This window comes from Macrotis lagotis, chromosome 7 (genome assembly GCF_037893015.1).
Source record: "Macrotis lagotis isolate mMagLag1 chromosome 7, bilby.v1.9.chrom.fasta, whole genome shotgun sequence".
In the NCBI taxonomy this organism is placed as follows: domain Eukaryota; kingdom Metazoa; phylum Chordata; class Mammalia; order Peramelemorphia; family Peramelidae; genus Macrotis; species Macrotis lagotis.
Genome location: NC_133664.1, coordinates 202,065,558 through 202,079,309, shown reverse-complemented (window position 1 = coordinate 202,079,309; position 13,752 = coordinate 202,065,558). Strand labels below are relative to the sequence as shown.

The 13,752-nt window shown below is 39.9% G+C and overlaps 1 protein-coding gene across 1 annotated transcript in view; it reads right to left on the bottom strand.

The window, feature by feature from the left end:
* The window catches only part of PLBD1 (phospholipase B domain containing 1), an 82,559-nt gene extending 79,076 nt beyond the window's left edge, over nt 1–3,483 (bottom strand). Inside the window, exon 1 of the mRNA XM_074194539.1 lies at nt 3,155–3,483. Within this exon, the coding sequence (XP_074050640.1) occupies nt 3,155–3,245 (91 nt within the window). The 5' untranslated portion in view covers nt 3,246–3,483. The remainder of the gene's footprint in view (nt 1–3,154) is intronic.
* Nucleotides 3,484–13,752: the final 10,269 nt, after the last annotated feature.

Sequence of the window (13,752 nt, the reverse complement as noted above, 5' to 3'; positions counted from 1 at the left end):
TCATAATTGACATTAATATGACTCTAATAAGACAAAGACAGAATTGAAATAGGGAAACTATTCCCAAAGCAGAATCATTTCTCTTTATCATCTCAGAGGAAGTTCATGTGTTTTATAAACTAGAAATTATAAAAGTAAATCAATATGAAAAAGTTAAAATCATTACTGTATCGGCTCAAATCCTAATAAAAGGCATTTTGGTCTCTGATTCTGATTAGAGTTGTCCAAGAAGAGATGGAGACAGAGGAGCACTTTTTTGGATACAGATTATTGAATGAATTTGGCCTAATTACCCTCACAAGAAAAAATAAATGGCTGAAGAATGCCTTTCCTCTAGACTATGTTATCTTTTTGGAAGAACAACAAGTATTGAAGAGGGATGATAAACTGGGACCAGAATGGAGAAGGCTGGATTTACCTTTGGATTATTGTGCTTTTGGATTATTTAGATTGTTGTATATCCTAACTTTCTCCCTGAAACAAAATCCTATTAAAATATTATTTTTATTTTTTAATTTAGCATTCCAATTTGATATCCTCTGTTTTTATCTCAAACTCATTTCTGAATATTTCCCTTCACCCTTTTGTATCCAGCAAGCCACTGAAGCTAAAATTGAAAAAAAGGAAAAAAAACAGTTCAGCAAAACCAGCTGATATATTGACATTATCTGAGAGTATATGGAATATTTCACAACCATAATCCTCAATCACAAAGGAAGAGAGGTACTTTTAGCTAGTGATTATTATCAATATTCAGTTTCATTGTTATCCTTCTATGCCACCTACTTTCTATGTGGCCTATTCTCCAGACTCTTTCAGTTACAAACCTGTAATTGAAAATTTCACCACTGTGACCCTAGACTTTGGTGAGTATTCACCTTATTTGCTGCTAATGTTATTCAGTCACATCTTTGAGACTCTATTTGAAATCATCTTGGCAAAAATACTGGAGTGGTTTGTTGTTACTACTCCAGTTCATTTTACAGATGACAAACTGAGGCAAACAGATTAAGTGATTAGTCTAAGGATCTCACAGCTACTAAGTGTCTGAAGCTAGATTTGAACTCAGGCCTTCATGACTCCAGGCCTGATACCTTACTGCTCCCTGACCCATCTACCTAGAAATATGGCTTTTCTGTTGCCAACACTGCCCCTGGAGAAAGGGTTATACCCTTGGGCATGTCTTCAAAATCAGATGGAATGTGTGCACACTTGGTTCATTCTTCTTGTCAAAAATGGCAGCCCCATTTCTCTCTATTTATTCTAACCTTATCTGGCATTAAAAGCCCAACTCATTCTCCCATATTCTGACACAGATTGATTTTTTGACTTGTTGGTTATGTGCTACCCATCCTAAGGAGAACAAGAAGCACATCTATGGTCCCTCTAACTTTCCCCCTGCCTCCCAAAACTTCACATACAATGAAAACATAGTTCTGGATAATTCCTGGGTGCTATTCAACCATTATCTCCTAAAAGAACAACAGCAAAGAAAGGACAGGCAAGGTGGATGAGTGGACAAGAAATTGTTAGTCCTTTCCCCCTTCCCCCTCAGTATTTCACAGAATCTTCCACTGGAATACCCCCAGCCCAAAAGCTATTTCCATTTCTGGGCCAATCTCCACCCTCCCTTGGGCATACCTACTTCCAGAATCATCTTGGCAGTACCTTAAAGGCAGGACTGAAAATCATATAGAACATAAAGAGTTACAGAGGCATCTCAGTGGAAGAGCTAGATAGTTGATCTCAGATTTAGGAAGACTTGATTCAACCATTACCGGTTGGAACGACTTTGGAGAGGGCACAACTTCGCAGTCTACTAAGATTAAGAACTGCCCAGTGGGGGCTGATTTGCTTGGGGTGGAGTAGGAAAGTCTCCCCACCTGGGAATTCCCTGCACCTGTGAAATCACAAGTCACCCTTTCCTCTTCCCCGGAATCGCTAGAGACCGACGCTAACCTTACTTATTCGTTTGTTTACTAGCTGGAATACAAAGGAAGGTGCGTGTCCCACACCTTCACACTGAAGACCGAGCACAGACAGAGTAGAGCTCTCTGGTGGGACAGGCTGGTTGAAATGAATACGCAGGAAGGAGATTAAAGGCACTAACCTCTCAAGAGTTTAGAGACACTTATGTGGAATAATGATCTAGATACAAAAGTCGCGTCCCCCCAACCAAGTTCAAATGAAAACACCTTCCCAGCACCCCGCCCCATTCTTGCACAAGGTTAACACTGAAATTAGATTATGAAATAAATCCAAAAGAATCCGCCCCAAAGCGTTCCACCTCTCTAAAGTGGTTCATCCCTGTTATTTTTTTTCCATTGGGGACAGAAAACACAAACCCCGCAAATACATGAGGAGAGGGGCCGGGGGTAGGGGTGGGGGAGGTCTTAAGTTCCCACACTTTGAGTAGGAGATCCTGCCTTGGGTTCCTTCCAATTCTCCACCAGCTGGACCTCTCCCTTGGCTGTCGTGGTCATTCACGCTCTTCAGATGCCCTTGGCGGTGGGAAGGCCAATCCGACCTTCCCAGGCTAAGGGAATGTTTCCTTCCGGACAACTTGACAATTTACTTAGAAACGACTTCTGGCCAAACTTTTCCGGGGCGAGAAACACAGAGATTCGTCCAAAAACGACCTGGTTTACGGGGCGGCTAGGTGGTCCAGTGGATAGAGCACCGACCCTAGAGTCAGGAAGACCTGAGTTCAAATGCGGCCTCAGACACTTAATAATGACCTAGCTGTGTGGTCTTGGGCAAGTCACTTAACCCCATTGTCTTGCAAAAACCTAAATAAATGAAAAATAAAATAAAAAAGACCTGGCTTAGAAGAATGGGACACCTGAGGGTGCCGCTGGAGGACAGCTCGCTTTCTTCGAGAAAGAAACCCGTTTTTGGCTTTCACTCAAGGCAACAAGCAGCTAGAAATAAACTTTGTACCACAGCCGGGCAGCGAGGCGCGGAGCGGAGTGTGGAGCACGGAGGGCAAAGGAGTGCCATCCCCCAGCCCCAGAGCCTTCCATCACCTGAGTCAGCAGCCTTACCCCTTGGGCCCGAAGCCCAAGAGCCCACTTTCTTGCAGACTGCGTCCCCCCCACCTTTTCTCGCCTCCCCGAGGTCCCCGGAAGGTTCCCCTGAGCACCGGCGCTCTCACCTGCTCCGGACTCTGAGGCCGAGAAAGTTAGCAGCAGCAGCGCCTGCAGCGGCCAGAGCTGGAGCCGGCCGGAGCGGCTGCAGCCGGTCATTGCTGCTGCCTTGGGGCTGGCTCCTCTCTGCCTCAGCTTTGATGGCTCCGGATGTGGCAACAGTTTGAGGAGTTCCCTTTCGGCCCCTCCCTGGCTCTCCTCTATTAATTAACCCTGTCTCCAGTAAGGGGAGGGGTCCTGACGTGGCCCCTACAACAAACCACTCCCCGACTTGGTTATTGTCTTGGAAGGACACATTGATTTCTGACCTCCTGGACCTGACCCCGACGGAAACAGGGAGCTAAAAAGGGAAGTTCTCCACCACTGGTGTTTTGCTGATGCTGTGCTTCAGGGACCATGGGAGGAGGGGGGAAGGGGAGAGAGTGAGGGGGGACTCAAGACTTCAGTGAATTGACTAGCATGTGTTAGGTGCCTGAACTACAAACACACATTCATTGAGAAATCCTAACAGTCTCTGATTTGCTGCCCTGCAGGATTGTTCCTTAGTCGTTTGGGAGAAGTAGCTATCCCATTCCTATTTTTAAAATTTCCATAAAAGAAGCACAATAATGATAGCTAACATTTCTATAGGGCTTCCCCTGGACCAACTATGCAAAACACGTTGCAATTTTTGCCTCACATAATCAACACAACAATCCTGGGAGATAGGTGCCATTATTATCCTCATTTCTTTGACAAGGATACTGAGACAGAGCTTAAGTGACTTGCCCAGAGCCATACAGTCAACACATGTCTGTGGCCAAATTTGAATTCAGGTCTTCTTGACCCAGCATTCTATCCACTGCTCTATTTTAGCTCTACCTACCCCCCCAATTTATTCTATAATTTAACACTTCACTGCTATGATATGTAATCCAAATCTAGCTTCCCTAGTTATGATTTTATGATAAAATTATGTAAATTTATAATATATAGTTCTAGTATATGTATACACATTGTACTAACATTCATACAATGCTTTTATATATATAATGTACATGTGTGTATATATATATGTATATATATATATATATACATATATATATATACACATAATTCAATCCTCACAATCAGAATCCTGTGAGGTGGGTGCTATTATTATAGCAAATGAGAAAATGAGAAATTTTACAAATGAGAAAAATTGAGACTGAGAGAGGTTAAGTGATTTCCCCAGGGTTATACAGAAATTGTAATTGTCTGAGGCAACATATGAATTCAGATCTTTTTTTATTCCAAGCCCAGCACCTCTATCCTGACCAACTGACTCTCTTCCTCTCTGAATATATATATATATGTATATATATACATATATATATGTTTGTATATTTGTCTGTTTATATATGTACACACATATATATTTCCACTTTTAATAGATAATGTTTGTATGATCCCGGTCAAATCCCTGACTTTTTTTTTTTAGGTTTTTGCAAGGCAGATGGGATTAAGTGGCTTGCCCAAGGCCACACAGCTAGGTAATTATTAAGTGTCTGAGACCAGATTTGAACCCAGGTACTCCTGACTCCAAGGCCGGTGCTTTATCCACTATACCACCTAGCCACCCCTAAATCCCTGAATTCTTAATGCTCTAGTTCAATTCTGAGGTGGTAAATTGAAAAGAAGGTACAGGTGTATTGGTAGGAGTTTCCTCCTCTAGAAAATAATTAAATTAAAAATGTCTATACTAATGACTCCATGTCATGCAAATGGCTCCAGTCTCAGTTCCTCTTCTTTTTTTCACAATGACTAAAATTATTATTAGAGCATGATTTATAAGGTCTCATGACTTTACAGCTGAAAGAATAATAGAGTTAAAAATTATGGCAACAAAGAATGTTCAATTATAGATGAAGTTAAGGATTGGGTGCCTTTTTTCCAGAAAAGACCTCAGAGGTCATCTAGTCCAACTCCATCAATTTACTGGAACAGGTTTGCCCAATGACAGTCAATAAATATTTATTAATTGCCTCCTATGGGCCAGACATTGTGCTAAGCACAAATGATACACAATAAAGCAAAAGATAGTTCTTGACTCTCCAGAAGGTCTTAGGAAGTGACAGAAATAAGATTTGACCTTAAATCTTCTGACCCCCCTGAACCAGTATTCTTCTTACAGTTCTAGGGGTTTGTCATGTCTTGGGGGAAAGTGTTTCTTGCTCAGCCTCCACCTTCTACCTTAGGTTCTCTGCAGCTCTATCTTCTCCCTAACCTAGGAGCTCACTCATCTTGTTTTATAATCTCTTGAACTAGAATGAAAGTGATTTGATCTACTCATTCATTGAGATTCTAGATATGTAATCTGCTTTATAAAAAGACCTCTGAGAGACGAAAGTAATGTTTAACACAAAGTAATAAATTTCCAACATAGCTCTTAGGAAAAATTTAAGACCATGTCTGTACCTTCATGATAAAAGTGGGAGGACTGTCTCTTACCAAAGTCAGGAGTTTGGGGGAGGAAGAAAAGAGGGAAAGGGGCAAAGAGTAGTGAAAGAAAAACAAAACTGGGAACCTTAGAGTTATCCTGCCCCTCCTCAACAAGAAGAAACTGTTTTAGCCCTAGTCTCACCTCCCTGAAGGTCATCCCAAATATTGGCCATTCTATTTTGTATCCAGTATCTCTGATCCAGAGGCAGAGACAACATCCGCATTCTATAAACTAGGAAGAAGTGGTAATTAGGGGAAAAAATGAAAGGAAAGTCATCCACGGTGGTATGATTAAGAAGACCCTGGAAAAATCATGGATTCTGGGTCTAATCTAGAAGTTCCTTGAATAAGGGAGGCTGAGGGCTAGTCCCATCCTCCCTGAGTGGCTTTTGAACACTCAAGACAAGTTGAGAATAATCATGAACTTTTCACCCTGTTAGCAGGTTTTTATCTTAGAAGGGAAAGTAAACAAAACATTATACCCTTCCATCTAAACCCCTAAATTTGCAATTGGAAACATTTTTGTGTTTCATAAAGAATTATATTTTAAAGCTTATTTGCTTAAAGTATCTGTTTTTTTCCCTTTGGGATGTGCTCTCTGAGTGCAGACTGCCCCCAGTTCACTTCTCTTTCATCAAATTCTTAAGCTCTCTCTAAAGAGGTGGTTTCATACCTGAGTAAGAGGTATGTATTCATTTTCCATGGCTGTGCCTTTGCATAGACTGGAAGACCAGCCTATTTCTAAAACAATTGCCTTCCTCTCCTCTAGCTCTTAGAACCTCAGATTTCCTTCAAAACTCTGTTTTTATTCTTGAGACTTTTCTGATCCCCCAACAACCCCACTATTAGTGCCTCATTTGTTCTGTATGAAGTTTTATATTCTTATTTTGTACATATTTCTAGTATGTGCATAAACTATACCTAAAGAATGACAATTTCTTTTTCTTTCTTTTTTTTTTTTAGATTTTGCAAGGCAAATGGGGTTAAGTGGCTTGCCCAAGGCCACACAGCTAGGTAATTATTAAGTGTCTGAGACCGGATTTGAACCCAGGTACTCCTGACTCCAAGGCTGGTGCTCTATCCACTGCACCACCTAGCCACCCCCAGAATGACAATTTCTTGAGGATTAGTTTCAGAAATTTTGTCTTTGAATAAGGTTAAGGTTAACCTTTGATGTTTTTGAATTTTTTGCAACCCCATTCACAATCCCATGGCCAAGTCACCTAGCTTTGGGCTTCAGTTTCCCCATCCTTAAAAGAGGAGTTTTGTCTTGATGGTCCCTAAGGTCCTTTCCAGCTCCAAATCTATGATCCTGACTTCTTTCTTTAAAGATCTATAGTCCTCTTCTGTGTTAAAGAATAGCTTAATAAGAAGCACCAGAACAAAAAATTAGAAATTCATTCAACATCCTACTTCTTTTACTAAATCTAAGAGATATTACTATTTTTCAATCTATAAATGAAACTAAACAATAAAGAACTTTGACCTAAGAAGATAAAATAGAAATATATTATAAACCCTTAACAATGGTTGGTTTCTTTTTTTCAACAGAATGAGATTAGCAAGCAAAACTCTGAATGCTATTTTCTCCTATTAGGAACAAAGACTAAAAAAATTACTCAAGGCATTTTATTTTGGGAGAAACAAAACAAAAATCTGAATAGCAAATATATCTCTCTGGAGATGCCTGGATTCATTTTATGATGCCAGATAATGCGTTAGTTCATGGAGATGGGGCTTTGAATTGGTCCATTATACCCTCTGAAATATGAAATCCAAATCAGATTAGCCAAATTCTACATGTCTGTCAAATGAATCTTCCTTAAAACACTGTTTTTATTTTATCTCATCTGTTGGAAAAAATAAACAACAAAATCTTGATTTCTCATAACTTCCTCTCTAGTTTGATTTTCAAAGGCCTTCCTTACCTAATCCCATCTACACAAATTCATTTCAAGCACTTTCAAAATGACTGCTACATTCACTAACCTCTGGGGAATGCCTTGACCATTTCTGCAGTCATTCCATTCCTTCAGCCCTCCCCAGTCCTCTTTACCTAGCCATATCATAGCCATCCTTCAAGACCCAGCTCAAGTTTCTAAACAGTCCCTCTTGTATAGATTGATCTATGTCTTCTATGAACTCATAGAATCATGGAACTGAAGAATCATAGAATGTTGGAGCTGGAAGAAATTGTGAGTTTCTCCTAAGGTTCTATCCCAGTTATCCTTCTCCTTCTTCTTCTTCTCCTCTCTTTCTCCCCTCCCCTCCCTTCCCTTCCCTATCCCTCCCTCTCCTTTCTCCTCCCCTCCCTTCCCCTCCTCTTCTCTCCTCTCCTCTTTCTTGATGATTTTTCTGCTCATATATAAGTATATATAAGTTAGCTGAGTGAGCATTAACATTCTGTTCTAGCTTCATCTGTCTAGTTTTCATCCTGAAATGTATTGCTTTTCAGGGATTAGAAACAATAATATAATAGATAAACGAGACCAGGCTTGATTCAGATTGGTTTGGTAGCTCAGATTTGAGATTGAAATGATATGAGACACTTGTAGCATACCTTGCTAACACTAGTTTACTTAGCCATAGCAGGAGAAGGCTATTCAGAGCAAATGAAGGATACTCAGCAAGGATACTGCATTGGTTAGTCAGGTGTCATTTTCCTGACTCTATCATCCATGTGATAGATAGGTTCACCAGTGGTGAACCTGAGAGGGAAGTCAGGTACCATGGCTTGTTCTTATAGCATCAAGAATCCATATCAATGTCCTGGGCCTTTAGTTCCCTGAGTCAATTTAGTCCTGAGTATGGTTTCAATATTTTCTGAGGAAAAAAAGAAAAAACTAACCTAGGCTTTGTGAGGCAGATCCTTGAAATTTTGCCATCACAGGTGTTAATGTAGTCAGAGAACACAATGCAAGATATTTAGAAGATGAAGAAAGGATAATTGTTTTTGTTGATACTAAATTCATTACAGGTGTAGTCACTTGGACCTTCAACCACACAAAACCTTTTTCAAAGAAACTGATATGACTTCTAATTGATCAGACCATACTCACTATGTATTGACTGGGTTAAATGCTTGAGGTTAAATGCAAAAAGAAACAAAAGACAATCCCTACCCTCATTGGAGAGAGAGTAGAATTTAATCTCCACTACTACCCAAGCCTACTTAATATAATCATGGAAAGGGCAGCTAGGTGGCACAGTGGATAGAGCAAGGGCCCTGGAGTTAGGAGGACCTGAATTCAAATGTGACCTCAGACACTTTATACTTACTTAGCTGTGGGACCTTAGGCAAGTCATTTAGTACCATTGCCTTCAATAAATAAAAATTTTTAAGAAAGTAATCACAGAAAGTAAAGAATAGACAACAGAGAGATTTTAAATATTCTTGATGAAATCCTAAAACATGTCTATACTATCCTAATCTTTACAAATTCTGAGGGTCTTATATCAATTCTCCCAGAGTGAGGATCTTTCTCCTCAGGCTTCTAGGGGATACCTCTGAAGATCCATGGAGTGTTTCTAATGATAATATCTCTAAACCCCATTCTGGTATATTCTCTCCAATACCAATTACCAGTTATCTCTTTAATCTCCTCCAACCAATGAAAGATAATAAGCTCTTTAATATTGTAGTTTGCACCAATCAGGGCCCCAATATCATCTAATCAATCAAATATCAATGAGCTTTATTAAGGACTCTTTCTGGAAAAGATATAGCAAGAGTAGAAGTCTAACTATTCCTCTTCCCAAAACATACTAAAGGTATCTTCTTCCCTTTCCTGGGATAGTGGGATTTAACATGTTATTTAAAGCCTACACCCTTACTAAATTCATCTCTGAATGCCATCTAGCCAATATACATATCCAATCTATTGTCAAGGTCCATTGATTTTATTTCCACAACATCTTTCACATACATCCCCCTTTTTTCCCCTCTGCTGACCCTTTCAATATGTCATCCCTGGACTATTGCAATAGCTTAGGTCTGCCTGCCTCAAGATTCTCCCCATTCCATCTGTTTTCCATTCAGCCATCAAAATGATCTTCCTTAAGCATAGTTATGAACATGTCATCCTCCTACACACTGAATTCCAGTGGCTTTCTATCATCTTCTACAAGATCAAATAAAAAATTCTTTGGGCTTTCAGGGCCCTTCATAACATGGTTTCCCTCTAAACCTCTACCCTTCTTCTTACACCTTACTCTCTGGTCCTTTTCAGGGATACCAGTGGCCTCCAGTTGTTCTTTGAATAATACACACTCTATCTTTCAACTCCAGTCATTTTCACTGGCTGTTCCCCATGCCTAGAATGTTCTTCCTCTTCTTTCTGCCTCTTGTCTTTCCTGACTTCCTTCAGGAGCCAGCTAAAATCCTACTAACAGGAACTCTTTCCTAATCCTTATAAATTCTAGTGTACTGTGCTAAATTCTGGGGATATAAAGAATGGCAAAAGACATGCCTTCAAGAAACTTACAGTCTAAAGAAGGTCAGACACATGCAAATGAATATGTACAAACAAGATACAGAAGAGAGACATCTGAAATAACAATCATACCATAAAAAGCTAAGCCCCTAAGGGAAAGTTGTGGGAATAGCCCTAGCTTTGGTATTACATTTATAAGAACCTTGTCTCTATGTAGCTATAATCCATATGCATTTTCAGAGACTTAGTGTATAGATTCTCCATCCAGTATTTTTTTCTTGAATTGCACAGTTCCAATAGAGAAAAATGAGTATTTTCCTTTATTTCACTGTAATTAGACAGTTTTCTAATGTGTTACAATACAGTTTGAGAAAGATTTTGCATGTTTATAAGCAATTATATACAGATATATTATGAGTATGGAAGACTGTTATGAGTATGGAAGCTGATTTAAATAGTATTGAAATTATATCCTTAAAATACTGGCATATAGCAATTGTCCCAGAATACATCACGGTAGCTTAATAATGGTGATTTTCAAAATTTTACTTCTGAGTGTATGCCCCAGTATGGCATGAATATTATATGGCTTTTCAGAGAAACACAGAATAAGGTCTGATGACTTTAGATACTCTAAGTAGTTGACCCCCGAGTGCTTGAATTCCTTCTGGGAGTCCCTCACTTTTTGGAAACTCTTCTGATTTTGTATGTTTTTTTCAAGTTATCTTACTTGCCCTAGTGAGTTTAGATCTACTTAGCACCTGAGTTCAATGTGACCTCAGAACCTAGCTGTGTGGTCTTGGGTAAGTTACTTAAACATGATGGCCTTGCATCTAGGGCCATCTCCAGTCATCCCGATTCATATCTGGCCACTAGACAGAGATGGCTCTGGAGAGGAAAGTGAGGCTGATGACAGCATAGTATCCCCTCACTCAAATCCAATTCATGTATTTGTCATGGTATTACCCCCCCTGGTGTCATGGCCTTTTTTGAAAATGAAGGACAATGTTATTATATGTATTATAGGAATCTGTTGAGAAAATTCAGGATACTGTCATGAAGGGCAGAGCCAAGATGGTGGAGTAAAGGCTGGAACTCCTACAAGCTCTCCCTCAAACCACTCCAAACACCTTTAAATAATGACCCTAACCTAAATCTAGAATGGCAGAACCCACAAAAAGACTGAGTGAAATAATTTTCCAGCCCAACATGACTTGGAAGATTTGTGGGAAAGGTCTATTACACCGGGGTTAGAAATGGCCTGCAGCACAGCCTGGGCCATATAGAAGCGAACCAGTTTCAGCCACCCAGGAACACATGGTGGGGAGTCTGGGTCCCTGGCAGTGCCTGGGTCCATGGCAGTGGTGTCAGTGTCAGGGATTGCCAAGGACAATTGGAAAACTCAGCAGGAAAACTCTGCTGCAACAGAGTGAGAGAGTAGAACCCAGTTCAGTGCAGGTTTCAGCACAGACCTACCCAGGAGCCAGGAGCAAGATTGGGGAGCCACCCAGCAGCTGTTTCCAGAGCAGTCAGTTTACAGATGCTAAGGGCATCTGGAGATTGCAGAGGTCTCTTTGCTGTTTCTGAGGCAGGATTCTGTGGCTTCACTCATACTCAGATTGAGGTTGCAGTCTGGACCCCAATCTCAGGTAAAGGAGCTTTACTGCCGTAGAAGTTCAGAGACCTTCCTCACAATTCCAGGGCAGAAGGGAGTACCTGTGATCATCCACAGACCAGAGCACAGGCCAGTAGAGCAGTCAGAAACCTTGGAATAATTGAGGTCCCTGGGGGGGGGTGTTCCTGAAAACAGCTGCACAAACCCTCAAAAACTTGGGACAGTACATCCTCCACATTGGGAGCAGAGCCCTAACCCTAACAAAGAGCTGAAAAATCAAATCATAGGCTGGGGAAAAGAGCAAATAACAGAAGAAAAAATCCAACTATGGACAATTACTTTGGTCCTATGGAGGATCAAAATACACATTCAGAAGAAAACAAAGTCAAAAATTCTGTATCCAATGCCTCCAAAAATAATATGAATTGGTTTCAGGCTATGGAAGAGTTAAAAAAAATTGAAAATCAAGTAAAGGAGATAGAGGAAAAATTGGGAAGAGAATTGAGAATGATGTGGGAAAATCATGAAAATGAAGCCAGCAGCTTGGGGAAAAACATACTGAAGATAACATCTTAGAAACCAGTTTGGGTCAAATGGAAAAAGCAATCCACAAAGTCAATGAGGAGAAGAAGGCTTTAAAAAAAGAATTGACCAGATAGAAAAGAAAATATAAAAGTTGTCTGAATAAAATAATTCCTTCAAATGTAGAATGGAGCTAAGGGAAGCTGATGACTTTGTGAGAAATTAAGAAACAATAAAACAAAACCAAAAGAATGAAAAAAAACTAGAAGAAAATCTGAAATAGCTCATTGGAAAACTTCACTGACCTGGAAAACACATCTAGGAGAGATAATTTAAACATTTAAAAGTTATCAGACTTTCTGAAACTCATGAACAGAAAAAAGCCTAGGCTTCATTTTTCAAGAAGTAATCGAGGAAAATTGCCCTGATATCTGAGAAACAGAGAATAAAATAGAAATTGAAGAAATCCACCAATCACTTCCGGAAAGAGATCCCCAAATGAAATCTGCTAGGAATTTTATAGCCAAATTTCAAAACTCCCAAATCAAGAAGAAAATATTATAAGCAACCAGAAAGAAACAATTCAAATATCATGGAGCAACAGTCAGAATAACACAAAATTTAGCAGCTTCTACATTAAGGGCTCATAGGGCTTAGAATATGATATTCAGGAAGGCAAAAGAGCTTGAATTAAAACTAAGAATCAACTATCCAGCAAAACTAAACATACTCTTTCAGGGAAAAAGATGAATATTCAATGAAATAGGGGACTTTCAAACTTTCCTAATGAAACAAGCAAAGTTGAACAGAAATTTTTATTTTTAGGTTTTTGCAAGGCAAACAGGGTTAAGTGGCCCAAGGCCACACAGCTAGGTAATTATTAAGTGTCTGAGACCGGATTTGAACCCAGGTACTCCTGACTTCAGGGCTTTATCCACTACACCACCTAGCTGCCCCTGAGCAGAAAATTTGATCTTCAAGTATAGGACTTGGTAGGGGTGAAGCATAGATAGGGTGGATGGGAAGAGCAAATTATAAGGGACTTAATGATGTTGAACTGCTTCTATTCCTGCATGGAAAGAAGATACTGATAACTCATATGAACTTTTTTATTTATTAGGGCAGTTAGAAGGAGCATACTTGGACAAAGCATAGGAGGGAGTTGAATTTGAAGGTATAAGATATTAAAAAGATGTAGTTAATAGGTGAGAAAGGAATGTGCTGGGGAGATAAGGAAAGGAGAAGTAGAATGGGGTAAGTTATTTCATGTAGAAGAGGCAAGAAAAAACTTTTGCAATAGAGTGGGAAAAGAAGATGGGGGAGAGAGTGAGCCTTTACTTTCATTGGAAGTGGCTCAGAGAGGAAATAACATATACACTCAGTTGGGTATAGAAATCTATCTTACCCTAGAGGAAAGGGCTGGGAGAAAGGGAATGGGGGAGGGAAGGGGGGTATAGATGATAGAAGAAAGGGAAGATTGTGAGAGAGAAAGAGTAGTCAGATACACTTTTGAGGAGGGACAGAGTGAAAGGGGAGAGAGAATAGAATGAATTGAAGAGATTGGGATGGAGAGAAA